Source organism: Gallus gallus, chromosome 1, assembly GCF_016699485.2.
Source record: "Gallus gallus isolate bGalGal1 chromosome 1, bGalGal1.mat.broiler.GRCg7b, whole genome shotgun sequence".
Lineage (NCBI taxonomy): Eukaryota > Metazoa > Chordata > Aves > Galliformes > Phasianidae > Gallus > Gallus gallus.
In genome coordinates, this window is record NC_052532.1 from 126216731 (window position 1) to 126244544 (window position 27814).

The window sequence follows — 27814 nt, forward strand, 5'->3', positions numbered from 1 at the left end:
TTTTTAAAATATCTATTCTGTGATTTTTTATTTCAGTGGATAAAGGAAAAATAATTGATGTCATCTACCTGCATTTGTGCAGAGCATTTGATACTGTCCCACATGACATCCTGGTCAACCAATTGAAGAAAAATGGATTTGATGGATGGACCACTCACTGGATAAGGAATTGGCTGGATGGTCGCATTTAGAGAGTTTCAGTCAACAGCTCAACATCCATGTGGAGAACAGTGACAAGTGGCGTTCCTCGGGGATTGATGCTGGGACCAATACTGTTTAACATCTTATTAGGTAATATAAACAGTGGGATTGAGTGCACCCTCAACAAGTTTGCAGATTACACCAAGCTGAGTGGGACAGCTGACATGTTAGAGGGACCTGGACAGACTTAAGAGGTGGGCCCATGCCAACATCATGATATTCAACAAAGCCAAGTGCAAGGTTCTGCATCTGGGTCAAGCGCAAATATAGTTTGGGCAGAGAATGGTGTGAGAGCAGCCCTGAGGAGAAGGATTTGGTAGTGTCAGTTGATTAAAGACTCATCACGAGCCAGCAATGTGTGCTTGCAGCCCAGAAGGCCAATCACACCCTGGGTTCCATCAAGAGAAGCATGACCAGTAGGCTGAGGGAGATGATTCTGCCCCTCTATTCTGCTCTTGTGAGACCCCACCTGGAATACTGTGTCCAGTTCTGGGGCCCCCAACACAAGAAGGATATCGAGCTGTTGGAGCAGGTTTAGAGGAGGGCCAAGAAGAAGATCACAGGGTTGGAGCACCTCCTCTATGAGGACAGGCTTCTCAGCCTGGAGAAGGGAAGGCTCCAGGGGGACTTCACAGCGGCCTTCCAGTATCTGAAGGGGGCCTACAGGAAAGCTGAGGAGGAACTTTTTATAAGGGCATGTAGTGACAGGATGAGGGGAAATGGCTTTAAACTGGAAGAGGGCAGATTTAGACTAGATATTGGGAAGAAATTATTTACTGTGAGGGTGATGAGACAATGGAACAGGTTGCCTAGAGAGGTTGTGCACGCCCCCTGCCTGGAGATGATCAAGGCCAGGCTGGATGGGGCTTTGAACAACCTGGTCTAGTGGGACGGGTCCTTGCCTATAGCAGGGGGGTCGGAACTGGATGATCTTAAGTGTCCCTTCCCACTCAAGTCATTCTATGATTCTATGATTCTGCAATTTTCTTATGATTCACTATATAATACCAAAGACACTGTAGTTACTTAGGAGTCATCTCATCCACAAACTGACCTGGCATAGCTAGACTGGACTAAGGTACATAGATCCTGTTTGGATTTCCCAGTAGCCCTTAAGTACTGATGAATATTTATGCAACAAGCACTCAATAATTATCTAAATAATCTGCATTTCCCTTGATAGATATGTATCTACTAAAGCACATAATGTTAATTACATGAACTAATGTTTGCAGGGCCATAGCTAGAACAAACCACACAGAGTCTATTGAAAAGCAGAAATCAGTTTTGCAGAAAATAGTTAGACTATGATTTCAGTTGGTTTTGAGTAAATCCAGTTGCTCTTGTTGAAATCTTGATGGTGTTAGAAATTTGCAAGGAAGCGTACAGCTATGACACAATGTGCTGCCCTGAACGTTCCTGATCTAAAATCAGCTCAAGGTGAAAAGATGCCCAGCTGAGAGCTACCTGGTTTCTCTCAAGTTATCATGGAGAAAAAAAAAAAAAGAAAAAAAAAAAAAAGCAAATTTCATATTAACATGTTGTATGACAGAAAATGTGAATGAAAGAACAGAAAATCAGTGTAGTATGTTTCTCCTGCTATACTGTAAGATCATTCATCCATGTACTGAAGCTTGTTTCTCTATGTAATGTAAGACAAAACAAGAAGGTTCCAGCACCAGTAGCTCTAGTTCAGATTCCACATCTGGAACTGCTCAGTAATGTATATGTAAAAATTATCTTGATAGACAATACAACATAATCCCACTCAGGCAGCATGACACTTCTAAGTGAAGTTGTAAGCTCAATTCAATAAATCTAACACTATCATTATGTATAGAATTTCTACTGTTACATTTGCTATGCCTCTTACTTAAGTTACAGCTTTTAGTTAAATACTGGAGGCATCAATCAAATAGAAGGATACGTGTAATGTAGGAAGTGCATCTTTCCACAGATTATTTCCTCCTGCTGGTTTGTGCAGAGCTCATGTACCAATATAACAGAGAAATACAAACAACTGTAGCAATTAGAAGTGACAGGACATTTTCCACATACTGTTTTGTCTTATGAACTGTCAGAGGGTGTATTTTTCCTGAATTTTAATTACTGCACCACCCATAGTTAGGACAAGTTCACGTACCTCATCTGTCTGGGATCTAATTCATCTTCTCAAATCCATTCTTATTGAAAATAGTGGGTGTCAGTTTCAACTTTTACTAAACGGTGTAATATAACAAAAATAGATAATTATTGTGGGCAATAACTTTCCTAGTGGCAACTATTTTTCAGTCAGAAAAATTACTTATTTTCCTTCCTAATGCATCTAATTCTCTGCCTTCTCAAATCAATGAGAGTTTTCCCATCAAAAGTAAGTCCAAGATTTATTTGACAAACATTAAGTCTTTCCCTTAGAATATTCTGGACTAACAGGACTGAAAATGAAGTGTTACTTGATACTACTGTTCTGGATCTAAGTTTCTAAGGGCAGTCTCCTTAATCATTTTGTTCTATTTTATAAAGTTTAGTTTTAACTATTAAATGTAGGTATTTAATTGTGACTATCGTGAAACATGCATTATGTTTGAAATCTGGAAATGCAGAACATGCAGCTTTTTAGCTAAAATTCTATTCCATTAGTTTGACATGCAAAACTGTTCTCATTAATTTTTGCAGCAATATTTACCTTATTATATTAGCTTTTTCACATTTACTGTTTTGTTACCGAGATTCTAGTGTAAAGGTAAATCACATAATTTTATGTTCTTTTAGTCTTTTCTAAGTCTTATGTGATATGAAGGATGCCTTCTGAAAGCATCTCCTTTCCTTCAGATGAAAATGTTAAATAATGCTACATGTAAATATTGTTTAGGTGAGTGGGGTCTTGGATATAGCTGGCATAAACATGTATCATGGAGAGGAGGGTCCTACACAAAGCCATGGTACAGAGCCCAGGTATTCCCACAGATAATGCAATGTACTAAAAGAGATTAGCCCTCAGCCCATCCTCGTAATTGAACCAACTTCTCAAGACATATAAATCTCTGAAAACTTTGATCTGTGCTCTTAGGACTATACAAAGAAATACTTGCTGGGGAAGTCTGACACAGAGAAAGAAAAAAAAAATTCTTGACAGCAGGAAGGATGAGTGAAATTTTATTCTACTTCTGTTTTTATCTTTAAGAATCAATATTCCTAGAGAAAAATAAGATATCTGGGGAAAACAACAACAACAACAACAACAAAACTTTAAAAATGCTTAGTTTTACTCTTTTGTGGTGATAGTTTAATGTATATAACATGAAGTTTAGAAAGGAATTCATATCTAACAAAAATTACCAAATATATTCATAAACAACCTTTTGTTCAAGGAATAATAATTTCTGCAGATACAGACTTCCTAGAAAGCCAACACTAGCTCATCTCATCTGGAAGAAGTTGTTCACGTTTGCTTCCTATCACTTGTAATCACCAGTGTGACTATTCTCCGAGGAGGAAAAATGAGTATAATAAATATAAATATACTTTTTAAAGAGTACTGCTCTTGTGACATCATATTTCATGAATCATAGAATCACCGAATGGCCTGGGTTGAAAAAGACCACAATGATCATCTAGTTTCAACCCCTCTTCCATGGGCAGGGTTGCCAACCACCAGACCAGGCTGCCCAGAGCCACATCCAGCCTGGCCTTGAATGCATCCAGGGATGGGGCATCCACAACCTCCTTGGGCAACCTGATCCAGCGCGTCACCACCCTCTGAGTAAAAAACTTCCTCCTAATATCCAACCTAAACCTCCCCTGTCCCAGTTTAAAACCATTCCCCCTTGTCCTATCACTAACCACCCTCGTAAACAGCCATTCCCTTTCCTGTTTACATGCTCCCTTCAAGTACTGGAAGGCTGCAATGAGGTCTCCCCAAAGCCTTCTCTTCTCTAAACTAAACAAGCCTAGTTCCCACAACCTTTCCTCATAGGAGAGGTGCTCCAGCCCTCGGATCATCTTAGTGGCCCTCCTCTGGACCTGCTCCAAGAGCTCCAGTCATTCCTGTACTGGGGGTCCCAGGCCTGGACATAGTACTCCAGATGGGGCCTCACAAGAGCCGAGTAGAGGGGGACAATCACCTTCCTCTCCCTGCTGCCCCCCCCCCCCCCCCCCTTTTTTAATGCTGCCCAGAACATAGTTGGCCTTCCGGTCTGCAAGCGCACACTGCTGGCTCATGTCTAGCTTCTCATCCACCAGCATCCCCAAAAATATTCATAAACATTTATGTATTCCCCCCTCAGTTCTCTTTTCCCCAGGCTGAACAGACCCAGGTTACTCAGCCTTTCATAGAACTGTAGAATCACAGAATGAATGGGCTTGGAAGGGACCCAAAGGATCATCAAGTTCCAACTGCCCTGCCCCAGATCTGGTACTAGACCAGGTTGCCCAGGGTCCCATCCAACCCTGTGTGGAACACCTCCAGGGACAGAGCATCCACAATCTTTCTGGGCAGGTTGTTCCAGCACCTCACCACTCCTTCTGTAAACGGCTTCCCCCTGGCATGCAATCTAAACCTCCACTTCTTGAGCTTAAAACCACACTCCCTTGTCCTATCACTGACTACCCTTTTAAAGTTGATTCTCCTCCTTTTTTATAATAATGTAGTATAATGTGGCCTCGCCAGGGCAGAGCAGAGGAGGAGAATCACTTCCTTCGCCCTGCTGGCCACGTTCTACTCTATGGACCCCAGGATGCCATTGGCATTCTTGGCCACAAGGGCACACTGCTGGCTCATTTCCAAACTGTTGTTCACCAGAACATCCAGGTCCTTCTCTGCAGAGCCTACCTCCAGCAGGTCATCCCCTAACCTGTACTGATGCATGTGGTTATTCCTCCCCACGTGCAAGACTCTACACTTGCTCTTGTTAAATTTCATCAGGTTCCTCTCTGCCCAGCTCTCCTGTCTGTCCAGGTCTTGTTGAATGGTAGCAAAGCCTTCCAGTGCGTCAGCCACTCCTCCCAGCTCTGTTTCCTCAGCAAACTTGCTGAGAGTGGACTGTATCCCTTCATCTAGGTCGTTGATGAAGATGTTGAGCAAGACTGGATCCAGTACCAACCTCTGGGGAACACCGATGGTGACAGGTCTTCAACCAGACTCTGTGCCACTGATGCAGTGAGCTCTGACCTTCTGAGCTCTGCCAGTTGACCAGTTGTCAATCCACCTCACCATCCACTCATCTATCCCCACACTTTCTAAGTTTTATAACAAGGATGGTGTGGAATATGGTGTCAAATGCTTTGCTGAAGTCACACAACAAGGCACACAACATCCACTGCTTTCCTCCCATCTACCCAGCCAGTGAGATGACAACATAGAAGGCTATCAGGTTGGTCAAGCATGACTTACCCTTAGTGAACCCACACTGACTGCATCCAATAACCTTCTCCTCCAATTGTTTGGAAAGGGTATCCAGAACAAGTTGTTTTCTGGGGATGGATGTGAGGCTGACTATAGTTTCCCAGATCCACCTTCTTGCCGTTTTTAAAGACTGAAGTGACATTGGCTATCCTCCAGTCTTCAGGCATTTCTCCCATTTGCCAAGACCTTCCAAAGATGATAGAGATTCAGCAGTCACCACTGCCAGTTCTCTCAGTACACGTGGGTGCATCCCATTGGGGCCTGTGGATTTGTGTGCATTAATTTTTGCTAGATGCTCTCTGGCCCAATCCTCCTCGACCAAGGAGAAGCCTTCCCGTCCCCAGACTCTCTCTTACTTACAGGGTCTGGGAGTTTTGAGGGCTAGTCTTAGCATTAAAGATTGAAGCAAAGAAGGCACTCAGAATCTCTGCCTTCTCAGCATTAATTGTTACCAAAGCATCCACCTCATTTAGTAGGGTCCCACATTTTCCCTAGTCTTCCTTTCATTGTTGACATACTATTAAAAACCCCTTTCTTGTTATCCTTTATCTCCTTTGCAAGGTTTAATTCCAACAAGGCCTTAGCCTTCCTCGTTGCATCCCTACAGGCACTGACAACATTCCTGTATTCTTCCCAGGTGGACAGGCTCTTCTTCCACTGTTCATGGACATTCTTCTTTCCTTTTAGTTTATCCATGAGTTCCTTGTTCATCCCCGCAGGCCTCTTGACATCTTTCCCCAATTGCTTACTCCTAGGGATGCACCGATCTTAAGCTCTGAGGAAGTGGAGTTAAAGGGCCAACCAGCTCTTGTGGGCCCCCTTACCTTCTAACGCTCTAGCCCATGGGATACCTTCAAGTAGGTCTTTGAAGAGGTCAAAGTTGGCTCTCCTGAAGCCCAGGGTAGCACTCCTACTTATTGCTTTGATTCTTCCACACAGGATCTTGAACTCCACCACCTCATGATTGCTGCATCCCAATCTGCCCCCAGCCTTCACATCCCCTACCAACCTTTCCTTGTTAGTAAAAACAAGGTCAAGTAACACACCCCTCCACATCAGCTCCTCCGCCACCCGCATCAGCAAGTTATCATCAGCATATTGCAGGAACCACCTGGACATATTATGCCTGGCCATGTTACTTTGCCAACAAATATCAGGACAGTTGAAGTCCCCTATAAGAACGAGTGCTGGAGATCATAAAGCTACTTCCAGATGTTTGAAAAGGTCTCATCCACTTCCTCTGTAGGGAAGCTTAGGGTACAGGTATCTCTAGAGGGATGCAGGAAAGTTTAAGCCAGGCTCACGGCAACATTATCTTCTCTGAGGAGTCAAGATCCTACTGGACAACTGGGAGATTTTTCTCCTCAGTTTACTAAAAAGACAGCATTCCCAGGCCCTTCTCTGTCACAAGGAACTTCATCCCCTCCCTCAATCAAATCTAGTTTAACGCTCTGGTAAGCAATCCAGCCAGCTTGCTTCCCAGAACACTTTGGCCCCAACTCCCGCTGTGTCCGAGCCCTGGCTAAGAGAGAGGACCTGACAGGGTGGCAGATAGAAGATCTGGATCCCCATTTCCTCAACTCCATGTTTCAAGGTAGGAGCAGAAACTCCCCCAGTGAGCTCTGCTGACCTGTGTTAGCACCCAGAAGGGACAGCAGAGGTGCGCGTGGCAGGGCATGGAGTGTCTTGGAGTCTTACTCAGCACTTCTTTCTCCTCGCAGGCCCACTGCTGACACCACAGACACTGCTGGCACGCCTGTTGGTGAGTAGATGCTCCAGAGGCCAGTGCCGTGAGCCCTGAGGAGGAAGCAACATGGCCATGGGCAAAGCTGTTGGCTGCTCCTTGCTCGCCAGGGCAGAGCCAAGCTGCTTCCCTCCTGGGGGGAAGCCGCTGCTCCTGCTGCAGAAGTGACCCTTCTCCTTGCTCTCACTCAGGTGGTGGCAGGGAGCCCTGTTGCAGACCGCAAACTCCAAGCCACTGCCTTACTGCTCATGCAAAACCTCCACAGCAGGATCCACAGAGCTGTGGGGGCCATGTGGGCTGCTGAGATCCCCCTGCTGCTACAGTGTCTCCAAGGTAAAGTGCTGGTGGAGAGGGAGAGGCAGAGGCAGGGAAGGGGGGGAGTGAAAATGCAGCTCTGTAGCATGGCAGAGGGGAAGTGTTTCCTGCAGGCCAGTGCTTGCTCTGCTGCTGTTCCCATTCCAGGGAGACAGCACTGAGGCCCGGGGACCTCTCCCCCTGGGGATCTGCCCATTCCAGGCCACAGAGAGGCCCTTCACTTCCTCTCAGACAGCAGTCTTGGAGCAGTTCTGTGTTCCTGCGGGGACAGAGTTTGTGAGGAGGGACAAGTCATTGTGGAGGGGATGTGGGTCCCAGCTTGTCAGTGTTGAGTGCCCAGGCCAAGCCTGGTTTGCAGCAGCTCTTCTTTTGTGGCTTGATCCCAAGTAAGGGTCTTTTGCTTCCTATTGCTGTGCAGGGAAATATGAGAGCTTTCCGACTCTGCAGAGTGGGAGCGCTGTCTGCTAAAGGTACAGCATTGCCAGGAGGTGCAGTACAGATAAGTACTTGCCTGCCTCAAGGAGCCCCGCTCCCATACAGGCCACTTCGGGACAGGAACAGTCTCTCAAATGCTGCTGCTGAATGGCCACATGCCTTTGTGGCGCTGCCTCTTCCTCTTTGTCCCAAGCTCATGGGGGTCTTAGGAGAAGAGTGGCAGGTGACTTTAATGGAGGGAATGCTGGGGGGAGCTGGGAGAGGGACTGTTCTTCCAGGCACCTCTCCCCAAAAGGCTGCAGTGAGTTGGGAATGTGGGAAGAGGCAAAGGGCAAAGGAACATTGGCTTCTCCTGTTCTACAACAGTTCCTGAGGGCGTTGCTGGAGACCATGGAGGATGAGGCCTGGACCAAGGCCCTGAGCTGTGAGCTGAGCCAGTGGCTGAGCAGCTCTCCCAGCAGCTCTGGAGAAAAGGTGGGTTCCCCTCAGCTCTAGCCAGCAGTGCAGCCACAGGTGTCCAACTGGGGCTGGGGCTACAGCTGGTGCTCTGCCCACACAGGCTGTTCATGCTGCTTCCCCAGTCTGTGCAGCGCAGAGGGCCTTTCCCTGCAAACTGCCCAGGGACTGGCTAAAGCTCAGCCCTGCACCTGCTCTCAGTGACTCCCAGGGAGTGTGGGTCTTTCCCACCTGGCCCTCTGCCAGCAGGTCAGGCTGCTGCCACATCTCAGCTTATTCCTTCCCTTCCCATCCAGTCTTTCCTGTACAAGGCTCTAGGGACAGCGCTAGGAGCTTGTAAGGGTGTCCTCCACATCCAAGAGAAGCTGCTGCCACACCTGGAGGAAGCAAATGCAGAGGTGTCATCTGAGGCCCAGATGAGCTCTCCTCTCCTCCAGCTTCTGTGAGTGTCCCTGTTCTGTCCCTGGGGCAGAGGGCTTCTCCTGGCCTTGCTCTGGGCCTTTTGATCTCTGGGCCTTTGCTGCCGTTTCCCTCAGGCAAGGACTGGCCCAGCCACTGTGGTTGGCCGCACTAGTGGGTTCAGGCCTGCGCCAACTGCCCCTTGTTTTTTTGTGCAGGGAATGATCTCTATTCTCAGCCATGCTGCTGAGAGCAACTTCCACCCAGTCCTGGACACACTCACCATGTTTGCATCCAGGCTGTGCAAAGGCCAGAATGCGAGGATTTCCAGGTGCAAGAAGATGAAGTGTTACGGGTTTCCATCTTGGCTTTCTTCTGCCTTATTTTCACAGCAGCTCCAGCTTTGGGAGCTCAGGTGAATTGAGGAGCATTGGGGGCCATTGAATGAGTGTCCCAAGGCATTTCTCCCCACCCAGATGGAGCTGGACAGTGTGAGAGCTCAGGCCACACGCAGCGCTCTCATCCTCGCCCATGGCAGCTCAGCACTGCGTGCCTCCAAGGAACAGCTGCTCGCCCACCTGGAGGGAGACATCATGGGCAGCATCCTGATGCTCTACAGCTGCAGCTGCTGGGTGAGAGCTTGAAGCATGCCAAGGTGTCTGATCACCCAGCTGCAGCCCCTCCATGTGGGGGATGCTGAGATGGCCCTTCTCTTTCCAAAGGTCCCTTGGGGAATGTTTTGTGTCCTGATGAAGATCCAAGCCCTTCCCTTAGTGTTGTCTCCACATGTCCCCCTTGCAGCCCTTGGCCCTTCCCACAGTTCAAAGAATGTTCTTCTCTCTTGGGTCTCAGGAGTGGCAGAACAACCTCACACTGGTGCAGAGCATCACTGTCTTCAGCTCTGCCTTCCAAGCTGTCGGTGACTCTGTCTGGTTTAACCCCTCCTTGAAGGGCACGCTGCTGGAGATCCTGATAATGAGTGCCTAGAGCCAGGGCTGTCTGCAGCGGAGTTCTGGGCTGTGCCATGAGGCTTGCTTCCCTGGAGGCATACAGGTCTTCCTCAGCCACACGTCTCCAGCTGGTGGGGACCTTGGGTGCTGGCAGGCAGTGGCAGGGCAGTGGGCTATGTACACCAGCTGTGGAGTTGCTGCATCCTGCAGTGCTTCCGTGGGAAATGTGGGAGTGATGGGGCCAGTGTGTGGCAGTTGTGTCTGTCTCAGGGCCGGGTGGAAGAGCTCTTGCGTGCCCCTTGCCCACCTTGACAGTGTCTCTCTGGGACTTGCAGAACTTGCTGAAGAAGTATTTCTTGGGCAACCCCGTCTCCCCAGTGCCCCTCAAGGTGGTTCTGGCCCTGGAGCAGTTGAGGTAAGGGCCAGGTAAGTCTGTTTGAGGTGAAAATTACTCAGTTACAACTTGAGACTCCTCTTTTTCTAGCAAGATGTGGAGGAGAATAAGAGAGTTTTGTCTTTGATGGTGGAACTGGTAGAAGAATGAAAAGAAAAAAGAATGAAAGGGAAAGGTAAAGGGAAGAAGGGAAAAGGAAAAAGGGAAAGGGAAGAAGGGAAAAAGGGAAAAAGGAAAAAGGGAAAGGGAAGAAGGGAAAAGGGGAAGAAGGGAAAAAGGGAAAAAGGAAAGAAGGGAAAAAGGGAAAAGGAAGAAGGGAAGAAGGGAAAAGGGGGAAAAGGGAAAAAAGGAAAAGGAAGAAGGGAAAAAGGGAAAAGGGGAGAGGAAGGGAGAGGAGAGGAGAGGAGAGGAGAGGAGAGGAGAGGAGAGGAGAGGAGAGGAGAGGAGAGGAGAGGAGAGGAGAGGAGAGGAGAGGAGAGGAGAGGAGAGGAGAGGAGAGGAGAGGAGAGGAGAGGAGAGGAGAGGAGAGGAGAGGAGAGGAGAGGAGAGGAGAGGAGAGGAGAGGAGAGGCAGGGCGAGGGAAAAGGAAGGCAAGGGAAAGGAAGGCAAGGCAAGGAAGGCAAGGCAAGGAAAGGACAGCTGAGCTAAAAATATCTGTATTATTTATTTTTTAAAAAATAGATGCCAGAATCCTGGCTAAGAAGTGAAAAGAGTATTTTTTTTTACCAAGTCTTCATTTTAATAGCTGCTGTCTCTTCTTCATACCAATTACAGAATCACAAAATCACAGAATGTCAGGAACTGGAAGGAACCTCAGAAGATCTTCTAGTCCAATCCCCCCGCTTTAGCAGGAACACCTAGATTAGGTCACACAGGAATGTGTCCAGGCAGTAGTATGCATCATAAGTAATGAATGTGAAAAGGCATTAAATATATTACTAGAATGAACTTTTATGTGACTATTATAATTTTCAAGTACTATTGAATAACAACAATGGAAAAGTGTTTGTATGAATGTACTTGGGTAATTAATGGCAAAGATTGAAGACATCATGTAGTGCCAAATCAAAGACTGTAAATACATTCTTTTAAAGAGACTAATGTACCCATTGCTAGTTAATAATTAAATATATTGCTAATTAGTAACACAGTGAAACTTCAGAGCTTTAATGTTATGGCATAATTCATTTTGACTTCAGTACTGTTAAGATTAATGCATACCTCTTCATGTAAGTAGCAATGAAATAAATACATAAATAAATTCTCCATTACGTTGCCAAATCTTTGCTAAAATTCAGCTGCATTATACAGTAACTTATTATCTACTACTCTACATAGGAGGAGATTACAGTATTAGAAATGGGGCCAATTATTGAAATCAGTGACAGTAACCACTCTTGTGTCTCTTCATTTTTCTTCTTCAACTCATGTGGAAACTTATTTCACTTCTCAGTGGTCTGGAATTCAAACAAAAGTTTAAGCTGTTACCTTTTTACAGTCCTTTAAATGCATTGCTTTTGCCAGATGGAAGGTTCTACTATATGCTTCATTCACATAAAAAAAAAAAAAAAAGAAGAAAAAAGGAAAAAAAAACACAACCCGCATTCTTTCCCAGCTTCATTTTTTTCTGCTAACACACGCGTACTTGCATGTTTTGATCAGTGTATTTTTTAATTGTGTAATTTACATTCATACAGGTTTAACAGCCAAGAGGTACTGGTTCATAAGTAAACCCTGTCTCATTTATACATAAATGTATTAATCTGAGAGGTCACCCAGCACATAAATTTAAAAGTGCTACAGTATTAATTTGTTTAAAATGAATGGAAACTACCTCTTCATGCTTAAGTAGCCATCTGAGTCCAAACAGGAATGGTCATGGCATTGTTAATTTTCCTATTATTACAGGATTGCAGAGGCCTTCTTTTGCTAGATCATGGCTGATGGGATTGTCACACTGTAGTGGATTAAACAGATGACATGGAGCTGGGAGCCTGCAGTGGCTGTTTCAATAGACTGAGACTCTCAGATTCTCACTCATGCCATAGGCAGCACTGACAAAATGCAGTGCAAAAATTTAGATGTTCTTTCAGGATGTGAACTAATTACCAGGCTAAAGAGAGAAATGCAGTAAGAATATAATACTTCCTAAAACAGCACCAAGTCAGGCAGCATGGTCTTGACTGCTATGGTGAAATAATAACCCCAATGAGTGCAGGAGTAATGTTTTCAAAAATAAACTCAAATTCTAGTCTCAGTAGAGACACTGGCACCGATTTTCTCATCTCCAGAGATCTTTACCTCTTGCTTGTAATTGCATGTGTTCTGCACGGTCACTTTGCAGCTCTTTCCCTCCTTCTGCTACTGATCTCTGGTACTAGGAAAGGAGAAAGACAAATATTGATTTCCAAGTGTGGTTGGTCTCTTTCATACAACCCATCACTGTCCTTTCCAGTATCTTTCATCACAGGACTTGACATTTACCTGGAAATAGACCTATCTGCTCCTGTATATCACACTGTGCATGCACAGAGATTTAAGAGAAGAAGAAAAAAAATATTGAGGAAAGGGAATGATGAATACTACCATTTAGCAGAATCCATTCAGCCAGCCCATTAATTTCTTGTCAAATCTCATCAGGGAAGAGGAGCTTAAACTCTTCAAATATCACAGCTGAAGAGTCTAAGTTACTGTCATGCTAAATTACTAATGATGTTAGTCTAAATTACTGTTGATGCTAGTCTTTGTATGTGAGAGAGGACTGTACATATTGCCCTCCCAGATCCATTTAGTCCAGTATTATCTCTCTCATAGTTCCCAGGTAGTCAAAAGCAAAAGTCATATACTGTTGGTAATTTTTGCATACTAGGTCTATAAGATCTTTAGTACCTTGAAAACTTATTTAATTCCAGGAACTGAAACTAGCAAAGGAGGTGCCATGGAATCCAGAGTACCACTGTTCTTTTCAGTAGGTCTGCACAAGCCTAGCAAAGGAATAACAAAGTAGAAGAAGACAGTAATGTCAATCCATGACAAGAGAAGATTTGGACTTTTAAAATTTTATTCTTCAACAATTTAGAGGAAGCCAACTATATACTTTCTTATGCCTTGATTCCAGTTAGCCTGGAATTTCAGAATTATTGTACCTGGACTTTCTGAACACTACAAATCATCCAGTTTCATCTAGAAAACTTGCATTATATACAAACAAGTTCACAAAGTCATTTCATTAGTTGGTGGACTCAGCAATGCTACACCAATGTAATAGATGATTGCAGTGTACCTCATGTCTTAAGAGGCAAGCAACGGGCATGTGTGGGACAAGTAGTGTACCCAGATGGCCTCCCAAAGATCAATGATATAAATTAAGATGTTTGGAAACATCTTGGCATTTATAGCCCTAAATCAGGTGATCAGCAATCATTTAAAACTATCTAGGCATCCAAAAATCAAAATTATCTGTAACAACTCAATACACAGGATTATGCTGTTAATTATCTCACTTTTGACATTAGCTATTATTTCTTTCTCTAGAGAAAAAGAAAACAACAAAAATAAAACAAGATGTCAACTGATTTATGCTAGCTTCTTTGCATCTAAAGTTGGAGGGGGTAATCATTATTAAGCTTTAGAGAACAAGGTTTAATAGCAACTGCTACCTTTAATTGAAGTATTATTGGCATGTTGAATGCTATACAGGTGATCTGGTTCTTGTTAACACCCATGGAGCTAGTAGCTGAAAACACAGATTTTAATAGCAAAGCAACTACATCAACAACTCACCCTTCCATCCCTTCCTTCTCTTCTCTAGATATCCTCCAGCAAATGCAAGTATGAAGAGCATTAATAATTGCTTTTTAGTACAAATTTTGTTTCAACATCACTAATGGTGAGCAGTATCATCTCCCTCGATGTTTGCTATTTTGCTGGACTGCTACTCATACACTGCTAAGAAACACTACATTATTTTAAGCTTAAACTGCTTTAACTTCTTCTTCCAGCAACTGGATTTTATGTCTTTACCAGTAGTTTTGAAAAACCCTCCCATAACACATATATCACTTTTCAGCCTCCTCTTTTATGGAAAGAAATTCTGAGCTACTCTGAATTAAAATAATTTCATGAGCATCCTTTGAATTCTCATTGTCTTTTAATGTTCTTCCAGAGGGAGTGTTAGACCTGGAAAAAATGTTACATTAAAGGCAAGACCATTTCCACCCTTGTGTTTGATATTACACTTACACTAATCACAGGTCTTTTTTCATTACATTACAAACATTTTTTTTAAGAAAATCCTTCATTTTATCTCACTTCTAAAATACATGTAAATTACATAATCATTTCATAAGTAATTCTGAAAAAATTAAAAATTACTATGAATTCAGTCCTTGTCTAGCATGTTTTTCTTGAAAAGAATTTTGTTACAGTAATTTTCCTATTTGCTTTGTTGGTAAATGTGCAAACTCTAATAGTCTTTTCAACACTGTACATTTACCTTTTGTGTTATTTTATTATACAATGAATTTATACAATTTATACAATGAAATATAGACAATATAGAAATGTTATATTAAGAATTTTCTCATTTTTATTTTGAAATATCATTGCAGAATGCAGAGATTAAAATCTCTTCCTGGATCGGCTGAGAGATGATATAAATACAGCCTTTCTACTACTCTTCTAGGATGCAATGGTAAGTGAAATGTTGGTACAGACAGATGCATTCTGAAAACAGCCTTTTTCATTGAGAGTGTCACCCCTGCCAGCTGTTCCTCAGCTGTTGGACATGCTTTCTTGCCAGTTTACTGGCAGTACTCCTTTGCACAGGCAAAACAAGTTGGAAAGTTTGGATGGAATCTTTAGTATGTCTAATCTTGTTTTGAATTAAAAGTGTTAGAGATCCTCAGGGGTGAGGGAAAATGAGCTAATTTAATTTAGGCAATTTAAGAAGTATATTCTGAATAACTTAGCAGATTTTGTCTGAAAAGAAGTGTATGAGGAGCACAGGTAGATGATCAGTCACTGTTATATTCATGTTTAATTGCAAACAATATAGTAAGAAATTGGGTACCTTATTACTGGCCCAAAAGCAACATTTCTAACACACCTCAAAACTGCAAGTTCCTCATCTCCCTCGTTTTAGAGAGATCAAAATTTAGGAGCACTCAAGCACAGATTTGGCACTCACAGCAGTTTGGTGTTTATTTACTATGAACCAGGTGAAGAATTTGGTTCTTTGTTTATTACCTTATTTGCTGTAAATCCATGGCCTTTGTAGACATGATCAGAATTGAAGAAGTCTGACCTCATGATGGTTTGTATTTCTCAGCCTGACTCCTTGGTGTCTCCCATATTTCAAGTGCCAACCAAACTATTCCCAAACACTTTCTCAGGTGTCAGGTTAGACAGTCCTGGCCAGAGATGCCATCTGCAGGGTATCCCTTCGTTCAACCTTTTCCATGCTGTACATCTTTGAGGTTTCTGAGGCTGTGGCATCACGTTGTCAGTTGTTCAGAATTTAATGTTGTAATGGTACATACGTAAGTACCTTCAAAAGAATGATCATGGACACTTTGCTCCTTATTTATTTTTGTTTGTGTGTGTGTGTTTTTTTTAATGAAAATCCTGATGCATTACCACAGAACTATAATAATTGCTTAAAATCAAGAATTTATTTACACTAAATTGAATTGCTAACAAAAACACATGATCCTTTCAATTAGCTGCAAACACAGTATGAGCCTCTGCCTTTGTAATGACTCAGATCTTATTGAAAAAATGTTCATCTTTAATCCAGGCAGCTTTTTTTCAGAGAGGTTTTTTTTTTTTTTTTTTTTTTTTAGTTTTAGATAGCATATGTAGCACTTCTTGTAGAAGATTAGTGCATATTTTGCATTTAAATAGTCTGTATAGATCAGCAACATTATCAGAAATATCTCTGGGGAACAACTACAGATTATGAAAGGACTGAAAGCATTTTTAGTTTTACATTAACACTGATTAAAACTATAATCCCTTAATGGCATTATACCATAAAAGTCTTCTGCTTCATAGAATTCAGGAAAGTGATGTCTCTAAGAGATTCATGATAAACAAATGCTTGACTCGGTCCTTTTCAGGAATAGACAGTATGCATCCACTGAGTCTCAGTTAAAAACGAATAGTTGTCTTAAAGTGACTGTGCTTCCAATAACTGTAAGCAAAATCCAGAAGAACAGACTAAATATAGACATCTAAAATCAGACTGAGGTCTCAGTCTCAAAGTCCTGGAAAAAAAAAAAAAATTCTGTACATAGGGAAAGCTTTACCAAGAAGCTGTAGAAGTTCTTGCTTATTCTGAAATCAAGCAAACATTTTAGCATCAACTGTGGAAATTATGATCTAATCTTAAAATCCTTGCTTGATTTTATGTTTACATGTCTTTAATGTGCAGGCTGATAAGTACAGTGGGCATGACTACTCTGCCTAAACATGCAGTGATCCAAGCACAGGATCTCTGATAATCCATCCTGCTTAGTTCTTAGTACTGTTGTTCTGGACAGTTCTGGTTAGCCCTTTCAAAGATAATTCCTCTTTATGGAATCAGACCCTCTCTGAGTCTCTCTCCAAAGCCAGTGTGAAAACAGCAGGAGACAGAAATAGGTTTGGTTCGTATAGATTTTGGTTCATCTAATGAACAGAGATTTCTCTCAAGATGTGGGAAACTGAAATCCTGAGGAGGAAGCCACTTTCCCTCTATCTTCTGTGCAATAGGGGAAGATGTTTTCTTCAGTGCTCCTGAGCAAAAGTCTCTGGCTCATGGAGGATTTACATATCTTTACTGATCCTTTTCAACGTACAAACATATTTAGCTATTCAGTGCTCTCTTCTGTACTAGCAATAGAGGGGAACTGGCTTGTACTGGGATAAATAAATATTTTATTGCATTCATGATCAAAATCCATTCATTGAGAAAATGTATAACTCTGCAACAGATCTCACAGTCTTTAAATTAAGTTCATTACAAATGTAAGTTTCACTTTTAATATATTTAGAGTGTGGTTCCAAGTCCCAAACTTTGCTCTAAGCTATAATCATGTATGGCAATCAAGCTGTCAAATGTTGTTTTCCTATGACTGTGGTAATTTGGGAAATCTTTCTATGCACCATTTCTATGCACAATAACACTATTAAACTGACACATTATGAAAATACGTTGTACAGATATTACTCTTGATGCTGTGATCTATGGTTTTCCTTTCCACATCAAGGCAGCCTGCACCAATTTCTGGGCCCAGGCACTGAGCTATGGGATCCTGAGTTCACACAAGGATGCCAGATGTGCACTGTGCATTTGGGAAGACATATCTTAGAGCCCAGAGCTAGAAGCAGTGCTCAAACTCCAGAGATTTACAGCATATGAGATCCCATAAAATGTAACGCTAGCATGATCATTTTGAGAGCATCCAGGCAAGGAGATAGCTCCCCAAGAGCTGTGTGCCTGAGACAAGCCAGAATCAAACTTTGACTACCCATTTTGCTGGAAATTAGGTTACTTTTATTTTTACTTTATCATGTATTAATAACATATTGCCCAAATAATTCCTATCACTATCCTTAAGACACTGAAAACATAGAAGATTCTTTACCAAAGAGGAGACTGAAGACAACCCAACAGAGGTACAAACACCAGGGCAGAACATGAGCTAAACCGTAACCTGTGTACAGCAGAGACGTAATGAAATGGCTCTTGCAAAGAAATAATATGGAGAGAATATATGCCAATTTTCAAATGGTGTCAAAGAATTTATGAAAGAGAGTACTGGACCTTGGAACATGTAATCACCCAAACTCCTATTCACATTTCTACATAAAATAAGGAGTTTAGCAGCCTAATTATGTTTTTGCACAGCTAATAGTGCTTCTGGCTCCTTTGAAGAAAGAAAGAAAGCAGTGTATTTTGGTGTTTTTTTTGTTTGGTTTGGTTTGGTTTGGTTTTTTGAGAGTTTTGATTTGGTTTAGTTTTTTGGGGCTTTTTTGGCAATTAGTAATCTAACTGCTTCACTAGTAACAGTTTCTCCTCTTAAACATAGACCATATTCCTACCATTGCCAGGAACAAATAGTTGCTTGGAAATGACAAAACTGATTTATTCTTCTGAAACAAGCTATTTCTTTTTACATTTTGATTATTTTTAATTTTTAAGTAGATCTTTAATGTGTCTGGAAAGCAATGCAGAACTCATTAATCTTGTTTTTTTTTTTTTCTAAAATCTCTGAAACACATGTGTTTCCACCAGTCTAGTGAGCTCATTGGAGGGACAAGAAGGAGATCATGCAAACATAGCTATAATAATGTGTCCTTAGAAAAAATATCACTGTACTATACATCTTTGCAGAGTCTTAAAATACGTAGGAAACCTAAGTGTCACAAAGCTTTCTAATACATTCACTGGCAGAATCTGGCCCATGGATGGAGGGCTTAATTGTTTTCAAAGTACCCTATAGAGCAAATACATTCTGGGGACAATTTTCTTTCATCCTTGTGAACAGTAATGTAACTTCAACTGAATGTTCAAAGGTTGCACATTTTATCAGCAGAAAAATAGAAAACTCCTCAATATCTTTTTGGACTTCAAATCCTTTAACTCCTGTACATCACCATATCATACTCATTTTGAAGTAGTATTTGCTTATTTAAGTCCAGCTGCTTCCCAGTTCCAAATGTCATTTAAACAAGTAATCCTAGCTCCCTGATAACTTCACTATTTGCCCTTTTAGTAAACTTTTTTTTTCTTATTCTGGCATGTGAACACTTGCACTCTCACCTGCAGTTCAGATCAGCTCCTGGTGCTTCAGAAAGTTACTGCTCTGCTATGAGGGGCATGATTGTAAGAATTTCTAGCATTTATTAGCAGTAGTGGACCTATGTCCACCCCCAGTCAACCCCGAAATTGATATTCTTCATCTGATCTGCATAGGTCATCTTGCAGGTCACCGCCTGTGTTACATTAAACCACTGTTTCTCCACTAACCTGGCTACCAAGGCTAACTGGAAATGTGACAGGCAGAAGAGAGAAGCTGGACACATGGCACATATTATTTGCTTTAGAAACTAGAAGAGATTTCATTGTGCCAAGAGCATATGAATAAATGATTTTGACTAAGTCAAAATAATGTTAGATTTAAGAGTTTTTATTCTCAATGTGGAAATTCTTGAGAGCCAAATGTGCCTCTCTAATACTGCAAACTTATCATGAAATAAATTGTTTCCTTGAAAAGAAAAGAAAAAAGAGATCTGTTTTTCTCACTGCTGAGACTTGCAAGAAGAGTTTTATATATTTAACTGCTAATATACCATCTGCTTTAGCTGCTCCTTTGAGGCTAGTTCTTCTAATTGTATCTTTAACAGATGACAAAAAACCTACATTCCTCTTGGGCATTGTAAAATAATAACAATTAGAACATGAATAATAATTATTAATGAAGCACACATGGTGCAGCAAGTCTGCAAAAAGGCTGCTCATTCTGCAGTGTCTGCATGCGTTTTGTCATAGGAGATAACTTTAACAGGCATTACCCTGGATGCCTAGAGCTGTGGCCAGCAGCCACCAGGTTGTGATGGGAATAAATGATACACTGCAGCAAACACTATGTGTTGTACCACTTTCTGCTTTTCAGTTGCTGCTGTCAATAAGAAATGTTAGTGGGTGGACCACCAAAGAGAGTACTGAGTAAGATGTTTTTTAAAAATAAAACTTGTTCAAAGTTTGTTATTCTTTTTTTCAACCTCAAAAGCCTAAGTGAAAAATCAGTTTATTGCAATTCTTAGCTGTGTTCCAGTTAATCTTTTTGCAGTTCTGCTAGTTTGAAGCAGTCTATTACTTCACAGTCTTGGCAATGGAAGTATCAGCCTTATGTAATAGATCTAAGAAAATTTCTGCTGGGAAAAATTTGATGTCACTTTTCCCAGCTGCAACATGTACTGAAGGAACTGAGGTTATGAACTCCAGTGATCTTTCGTTCTTTAGGTTACCATACAAATGGTAGACCATATAAATAAGAATAAGCCTCAGGAGTCTTTGGCATATACTGGTGGGCTGATGCAGACTTGGTTAGAAAGGGATGCTGCTGCTCATTACTATGGATCTGCTCTTGTAATTATTCAGTATCATCCATATGAGCTGTGAGTGCAGTCAAGGACCAGGATGAGTCCAGTGTTCAGGTCTGCAGCAGTGCAGCATGATGGTTAAACTTCACTTCTATCATATGCTAAGACACAGAAAATTGATATGCAGCTTTTCTAAAGACTTTTCTGAGTCTTCAGAAAAGCTTTAAAAGATTTTGTTTCTTGATTTGTATTTTTACTTTGCTAATTTCAGAGTGTCCAGAAATAACTTTCTGGGGAAAAGGTTAAAACTAGCATGACAGCTGCTGGAATTGTGAGCAAGAATACCCATATCTTGTTATTAATTTTATGTAACAACTGATGTGTTCATAAATCCTGTCCATTATTGATGTTTTCCATTTTAGTCACAGCTGCTCTGTGAAAATACTGTCTTTCTTTTCCGTGATGGAACTGCAGCTGTGCCACAAAAGGCATTTTGACATTTTAGTGCTTTACCCTGCTTTCAGCAAAACCACCCTCATGTGATACGGAATTCTCTTCTGTGTGAAATTTGAAGCATGACTGTAAAAAACTTAGTTTACTGCAAGATTGAAGATGTTCATTGTCCTAACTTTCCTGATACATGGCTCGTGTTCAGTCTTGGAATAAGATTCACAGATGGAAATAATTCAACAATATTTGAATATGAAACTGCATGCCCATTTAATCTCCTCTTAATTAAGAGGTTGATTAAAATGCAGCCATGAAGTTAGAAACAACTATTTGAGAAAATCCTATATTGATGGAGGAAATGAATAGAATTTGGTTGGAAGAGACCTTAGAAATCATGTAGTTCCAAAACCCTACCTTGGGCAGGGTTATCAGCCATTAAGTCAGGCACTAGATCAGCCCAGAAGTCTATCCAACCTCGTTTGAACACCTCCAGGGTAAGGACATCCACAGACTCTCTGGGCAACATGCTCCAGTGTCTCACTGCCCTCACAGTGAAAAATGTCTCCCAGACATCTGATCTAAATCTCCCCTATTTTAGCTTAAAGCCATTCTCCCTTGTTCTACTACTATTAGACAACACAAAAAGCTAATTTCCCTCCTGTATATAAGCTCCCTTTAAATACTGGAAGGCCTCTGTGAGGTCTCTCCAGAACCTTCTCTTCTCCAGGATGAACAAGCCCAGCTCCCTAAGCCTATCTTCATAGGAGTGCTCCAGCCTTCTGATTATCTTCATGGCCCTCCTCTGAACCCACTCCAACAGCTCCACATCTTTCCTGAGATGGGGGACCCAGACCTGGATGCAGTACTGTAGATGGAGCCTCACAAGTGCAGAGTAGAGACCCAAGCACCTCCCCCTCCCTGCTGGCTATTCCTCTGTATGTATACTTCCATAACATCAGTGCTGTTACTATATCATAGAAGGCCACCAGACTAGTGCGGTATGAAATGCTCTTGGTAAAGCCATGGTGGCAATCTTGGCTTGTCATTTTGCATGTGCCTTAACATATTTTCCAGGAGGATCTGTTCCATGATCTTCTCAGGCACAGAAATAAGGCTCACTTGCCCGTAGTTCCTAGGAAGTTCCTTACGAATTCCTTAAAAATGGGAGTTAGGTTTCCCTTTTTCCAGTCATGGGGGATTTTGCCCAACAGCCAAGACTTTTCAAATGCAATGGAGAGTGGCTTGGGAACCATCTTAGTCAGCTCCTTCAGGACCTTGGAATGCATGTTTCTAGGCCCCATAGAGTTGCACACATTCAGACTCATTGAGACAGTCTCAGACATGCTTTTCTCTTACAGTGAGAGGGATTTTACTCCCATAGCTCTCACCTAGAATTTCAGGAATGTGAGGTTCAGGGATATGAGAGACATGAGAATCCTGGCTGCCAGTGAAGACTGAGGTAAAGAGCTAATTGAGTTACCTCAGTATTCTCCATATCTGTTGCAGCCAGTTTTCCCTTCTTGTTTATCAGAGGGCATTCCCTTTGCTCTGTCTCTTCCAACTAATGTATCTGTACAATCCCTTGCTATTTTTTACATTCTTCGCCAAGTACAGTTTCACCTGTGCCTTGTCTTTCCTGATTCCAGCCCTGCATGTCCAGACAGCATCTCTATATTCTTCCAAGACCACAAATCCTTGTTTCTGATGTCTGTACGCGTACTTCTTGTCCTTCAGTTTGAACAGCAGGTCCTTCCTCAGACATGTCAATTTCCTGCTTCCTCTGCTTGTTTTCCTGCACAGGGGGACAGAGAGCTCTTGTGCTATTAGGTCAGATCAGGTCAAATACAACTGCAAAAGTGCTTCCAGAATACTGATACCCAGAATTTCCTCAGCTGGCATTAAAAAAAAAATAAAATAAAATAAAAGAATATTCAGGTATTCAGGTCTTATGGTCAAATGCTTTTTCCTTGTGGCTTTTGTTTTTCATGTTGAGTGTAATCTCATACAAGAGTGAAGCCCAGAAAGTTGATGATTATATGCTCACTAAGCCTACTCAGCAACTTTTATCTGTTGCCTGATGCAAATGACTTACTTATGCATGACTTTGAAACACTGGAAAATGCATTTTGTGTATTCTCTTTTATATTTTAAAATATTTTGCAACAAAATGAAAATCACAAAATTCCTTTCATTTCTTATCAAAGGCAGTTTGACAGCTTATTATCAGTGAAAGGGATCAATTAAGCCTCATGGTTTTTATTATAGATCCCTTGATTTGATAATAAAGTGGAACTTGCAGTATGAATACAGATAAAAGTAGAAACATTAAATTTGTTTATAGACATCTTCTTGATGCAAATTCTTGTAGTCACATTCATAAAGTCATGAGAGCTACATACTAATATGTTTTTCATTCAGATTCAGGATTTGCAATGAATTTCTAATCTTCCAAAGTTCTTACTGTTCTTGTCTACAGATTTTTCTAGTTACATAAAAATGAAATTTGTCTGTATCTGCACTTTCTGTTATTAAGCAAAAGATCTCTACATTTAGTAGAAACATTTAGGCACCTTTCTTTTGTTGAGTGACCATAATCCAATATTATGATTATTACTATTAAATCAATTGTTTCTGAAGTCTTACTTGTATGAAAATTGTGGCATGTGCTATAGGCAAGCTATTGCTGAATGCTATAATAGAACATTTGTTTTCAATATAACTTTCTATTTGCAGTTCTCAATATCCCCATTTTATATGAAGAAGAAAGTGTATGCCTGCTTGCACACAACCTAACAACTAAATTTCACATAAAACCTAGATAGAAGTATGGAGATCATGAAAACACTGCTAGCATGATGCCTATGTTAAAATGTCTAAGAGCTCACTTTACTCCCTGTGGTGGAATCACAGTCAAATACAGTATGTCTAGAGTATGAGCATTCATCTTGCTCTCTTCAGGTAACAAAATGAGGGTCAATTCACTTGGCTGTATGGTTTATATGGCAACATTCTCTTCTTCATCTGGGTCATTATAAAATGGCTCCCACATGGCAGCAGTAATGAATAGCTGGTAAAAAAATTAGAGTAAAGAACCCAAATATCTTCTTCCAGGAACATCCACATCAGTGGCTAGCCTGGGTAAATAAAGAGAATCTGTGAAAACAGGCAAGGAATCCAAGTGGCCAGTTAGGACGATCAATTTGATCATATAATTAATGCCTGCATGCTGACTAGAGAAAACAAGTCTTACTGAAGAGAATCAACTTGCAGAAACAAGAGGAAACACAGACAACATTTTTTTTACTGAGGGAAGCAGAGAAAGCATGATATGATAAGGAGACAGGGCTCATTAGTTTCAAGACAAATCACAGATGCATTGTAATGGAAAAAAATAAGAGGCTTTCACATCAGTTGGACAGTCTGGAAGGAGATGGTGATATACCACAAAATAGAAAAAAAAAAAAAAAAAGAGTGCCAGATGTCATCTTTGGAACAGAACTGTGAAACCACAGCCATACAAACAGTGCCCTAATTTTAGTGACTACCTGTCTTACCCTTTAGGCGCTTGTCAGAGAAGCTCGGTTGTCAGCTGTTGTCAAGTGCTTCTTGCTATGCCCTGGCAATACAGAGGTGAGAGAGAACCCTCTGAGGACTAAATGGATCCTGAGTACTTAAAGACTTGTTCAGCTACAGTTCTGCTGCTACGTGATAAATACTATGAAAATACAGAAATCTTTCATTTTTTCTTTGTTCTTGAGGGTTTTTCTGTTTTAATTAATTAGTTAAAAATTAAAAAATATATATTAATAAATTAATTTTAATTTAATTTTTTTTTGCTCTGCATAATAGTTAGAATTAATTTGTTTGACTGTGCTTTATCTACCAGATCTATGACCTAACCAATGTGCTGTAGTAATGAAAATTCCATTTCAAATGGATGTACAGTATTGTAGCTTTGTTTAAGTTATCTACTGCAGGTGATATTCTTCATGAAATTGATCTGATGTCTCCAGCTGGTAACAAACTGTCTGAATCTTTACCAGCATTCTTTTTCCAACTGTTTCATTAACTAAAGCAGAACAAATATGCATATGTATTGCAGGAGTCCTCTAGGTTATTGGCCTATTGTTTTTCTCATCTTATTTTTAAAGGTCAAAACATTCTGCAATTCAGTATACATGAGAGAAATGAAATATTCTTAATATCCTTCAAAGGTTGAAAGCATTTTACCTATGCCATCTGGGAAGAACAAATGTTGACAGCCAGTGTCGCGAGCAGATTTTGCTGTGAACTTTTAATGCCAGCCAGGCAAGGTGTGACGACATCTGTCCTGTTTACCATTCTTTTGCCCAGTGAGACTGCAGAGGGACTGTTGTCCTCCCCAGTGAGGCTGAGGCATTTTCCCTCTGCTCAGTGTGGCCTGAGGCATCCCTAGACAGGCTGCAGCCTACTGCAGGACTATGCTGCCCAGTGCTGTGCAGGCCAGTGCAGGCCTCGTGTCTCCCCAGCTGACTGCATTAAGAAAAGGAAGGGTCTCAGCAGGAGAAAGCAGACAAACAGGAGAATGAGAGGTCAAATATTTACAGTGAAGCACCAGAGGTCTGAAGTCCCATGGCAAATGGTAACGGTGGCAGAGAAAACAAATTATGGGCTTAAGTATAAACATAAGCTAATTTGCTGTAGATTGCAGGACAAGGGAGGATCAAATAGTGTAATTTACAATGCTAATTAGTCATGGTAGGACATGTTACTATTTCCATCACTTCAGATTTTTGCATCCATGTACAGAAGAAGATTTTTAAACTTCCAGGAATGTTTCCTCATGCCTTTCTGCAGCACAAAGAGGCCACATACTGACAGTCGGGTAAAGCAAATATTTATGGAGTGATATAAAGCAAGTGAGAAGATAAAGGATAACTGAGAAAACATGAGTACTTTCACATTAATCAGCTCTAAGCTGAAAGACTGTATATTTTGATAGCACCTCTGAAGTATATTGCATATTGAAAATAAGTACAGATGTGTATTAACATCTACCTACATTTATTCCAGTGTCAATTTGTTTAAACATCAGTTTTGAAGGGCTAAATTCTGTTGGTTTTTTTTGTTTTTTTTTTTTTTTTTCAGTGAAAGATAAACCTCTGAAAGTGCCTAAGCACCTCTCTGTATTGGCAGTATACAGAAGAAACCTGGCATTACAGAACTGTTGTGGTTTAACCTGGTAATCAGCTCAGCACCACACCGCCATTCATTCACTCACTTCCATTCCCAGTGGGGTGTTGGAGAGAATACTGATGGATATTAGGAAGAAGTTTTTCACTCAGAGGGTGGTGAGACACTGGAACGGGTTGCCCAAGGTTGTGGATGCCCCATCCCCAGAGACATTCAACGGGCAGGCTGGATGTGGCTCTGGGCACATAGCAGGGGGGTTGAAACTAGATGATCTTTGAGGTTCTTTTTAACCCAGGCCATTCTGATTCTATGATTCTAAGGTTCCATGAAAACATTGTTTTTCTCCTAAAGCCAGAACACAGCACTATACCAGACGCGATGAAGAAAATCAACTCTGTCCCAGCTAAAACCAGGACAAGCACTACAACATTCTCAGAAACAAGTCTATATTCCAGGTCACCATAAAGAGTCTTGCCAAGTACTTTGTACATATTTTTACAAGGAAAGGGATCAGAAGTTTATTAATGTGTTCGTGAAAGTTGGATGTATTCTTGCTTTTGTTACCATTTTAATCACATTTCTTTAAAAACCTTAAAGAGAATAAAGATTCAAATTCTCCCTGCTAGTAAAACAAACAAACAGGTCTCGTAACTTCATTTTAGGAAGTATATTTGGAAGGCTGGCTGTCAATCTAGGGAAAAAATAATGGATTTATATCCAACAAAGCAACTATTGGAGTCTGGAAAATAAAATAAAATAAACAGCAACAACAAAATCAACAAAAAAAGAATTAAAAGATTAAATCACTATCTAAATATCTAAATAGACAAATATCTATTAAAATTATAATTTTTACAACAATTATTTTGTCTTAAATATAGTTCTACATCTAGCAGTTAAGCTTTATGATCATATTTCTTTAAAGTTTGCCATTAAGTGATCCTCAAGTGGATCAGAGTCCTATATAAATCCAGTCGATGGGCACGAAATGTTGAATACTCTGTTACGAGAGGAGTCTTACTTACTGTGTTTTAATGTCCATCAGCACAGAGAACAACTCTGGTTTTAATATTGAGTTTGTCTGGAATGACTGGAATTCTGGTCAAAGGCTTTACTGAAAAAGAGATATATATATATATATATATATATATTCCCTCTAAATTAACCAAGAGAAGCAAAATTAGGAAAGCATCTATTTTTTATCTGCCAGTAGTTGAAGTACTTCTCTGAAGCATTTGGGCATTGCAGCAAGACAGAAGGATTTTGGACATGAGTGGTACTCATGGTTAGTGGGTCCTTCTGTCAGGCTAAGTGTGAATCTCCCCCACCAAATGCTGCCCAGGAAATTCTCTCCTTCGCTCTGCACACACTGCAGCTATCAGAAGTGACAAAATTATTTGTGTCACCTCTACACAAGTGAAAATAGTGTCCTCATGCTGAATTGTGTCAAACACAGCAAACAGATTTTGACTGATCTCTATTCTGCCTTCATTCTTGAATCTGAAAGAAAAAGCACAGATATTAGCAATTTTGATTCATTAGCAACCCTTAGAGAAATCTCACCTGATCTCCTAGATACAGAATGCTTTTTGCTAAGAGGAGAAAGACACCTTATTTTTAATAGATAGCTCAGGGCTTGAATTGCACACAAATGACTCTAATATCTGAGTATTAAAAAAAATAAAACAAATAAAAAAATCCTTAGTCTGATAAATGATTTCTATGAGGAGTTGCCCTTTCTCTGAAATTCATTCCTTTGGAACAAATCCGTATTTTGCAAGCAATTATATGGTTGATTTACTTCA

General features: G+C 41.1%; 1 protein-coding gene and 1 non-coding gene across 31 annotated transcripts; one reads left to right on the forward strand and one right to left on the reverse strand.

Moving 5' to 3' along the window:
• Positions 1-38: 38 nt before the first annotated feature.
• LOC121108095 lies at positions 39-27124 on the forward strand. Of its 30 annotated transcripts, XR_006932021.1 has the most exons (11): positions 7121-7220; positions 7327-7367; positions 7541-7682; positions 8083-8322; positions 8466-8573; positions 8852-8997; positions 9173-9285; positions 9431-9586; positions 9807-10007; positions 10240-10473; positions 11073-11566. XR_006932021.1 is itself a non-coding variant. In XM_040654929.2 (7 exons), the coding sequence occupies exons 3-6, from the start codon at positions 8089-8091 to the stop codon at positions 10321-10323; spliced, it is 582 nt and encodes a 193-aa protein (XP_040510863.1). In that variant the 5' UTR covers positions 7121-7367; positions 7541-7682; positions 8083-8088; the 3' UTR covers positions 10324-10330; positions 11073-11566. The 30 variants fall into 30 exon arrangements, 2 of the variants coding, with proteins under 2 accessions (XP_040510863.1, XP_040510856.1); XR_005842426.2 differs by lacking the exons at positions 8083-8322; positions 11073-11566 and adding exons at positions 14909-14991; positions 25965-26240 and having other exon boundaries at positions 7121-7367; positions 9677-10330; XR_005842429.2 differs by lacking the exons at positions 8083-8322; positions 9807-10007; positions 11073-11566 and adding exons at positions 14909-14991; positions 25965-26240 and having other exon boundaries at positions 7121-7367; positions 10240-10330.
• On the reverse strand, positions 8445-8501 carry MIR7448 (microRNA 7448). Its single transcript, NR_105616.1, has one exon. It is a non-coding gene; the product is annotated as a microRNA 7448 (primary transcript).
• Positions 27125-27814: the final 690 nt, after the last annotated feature.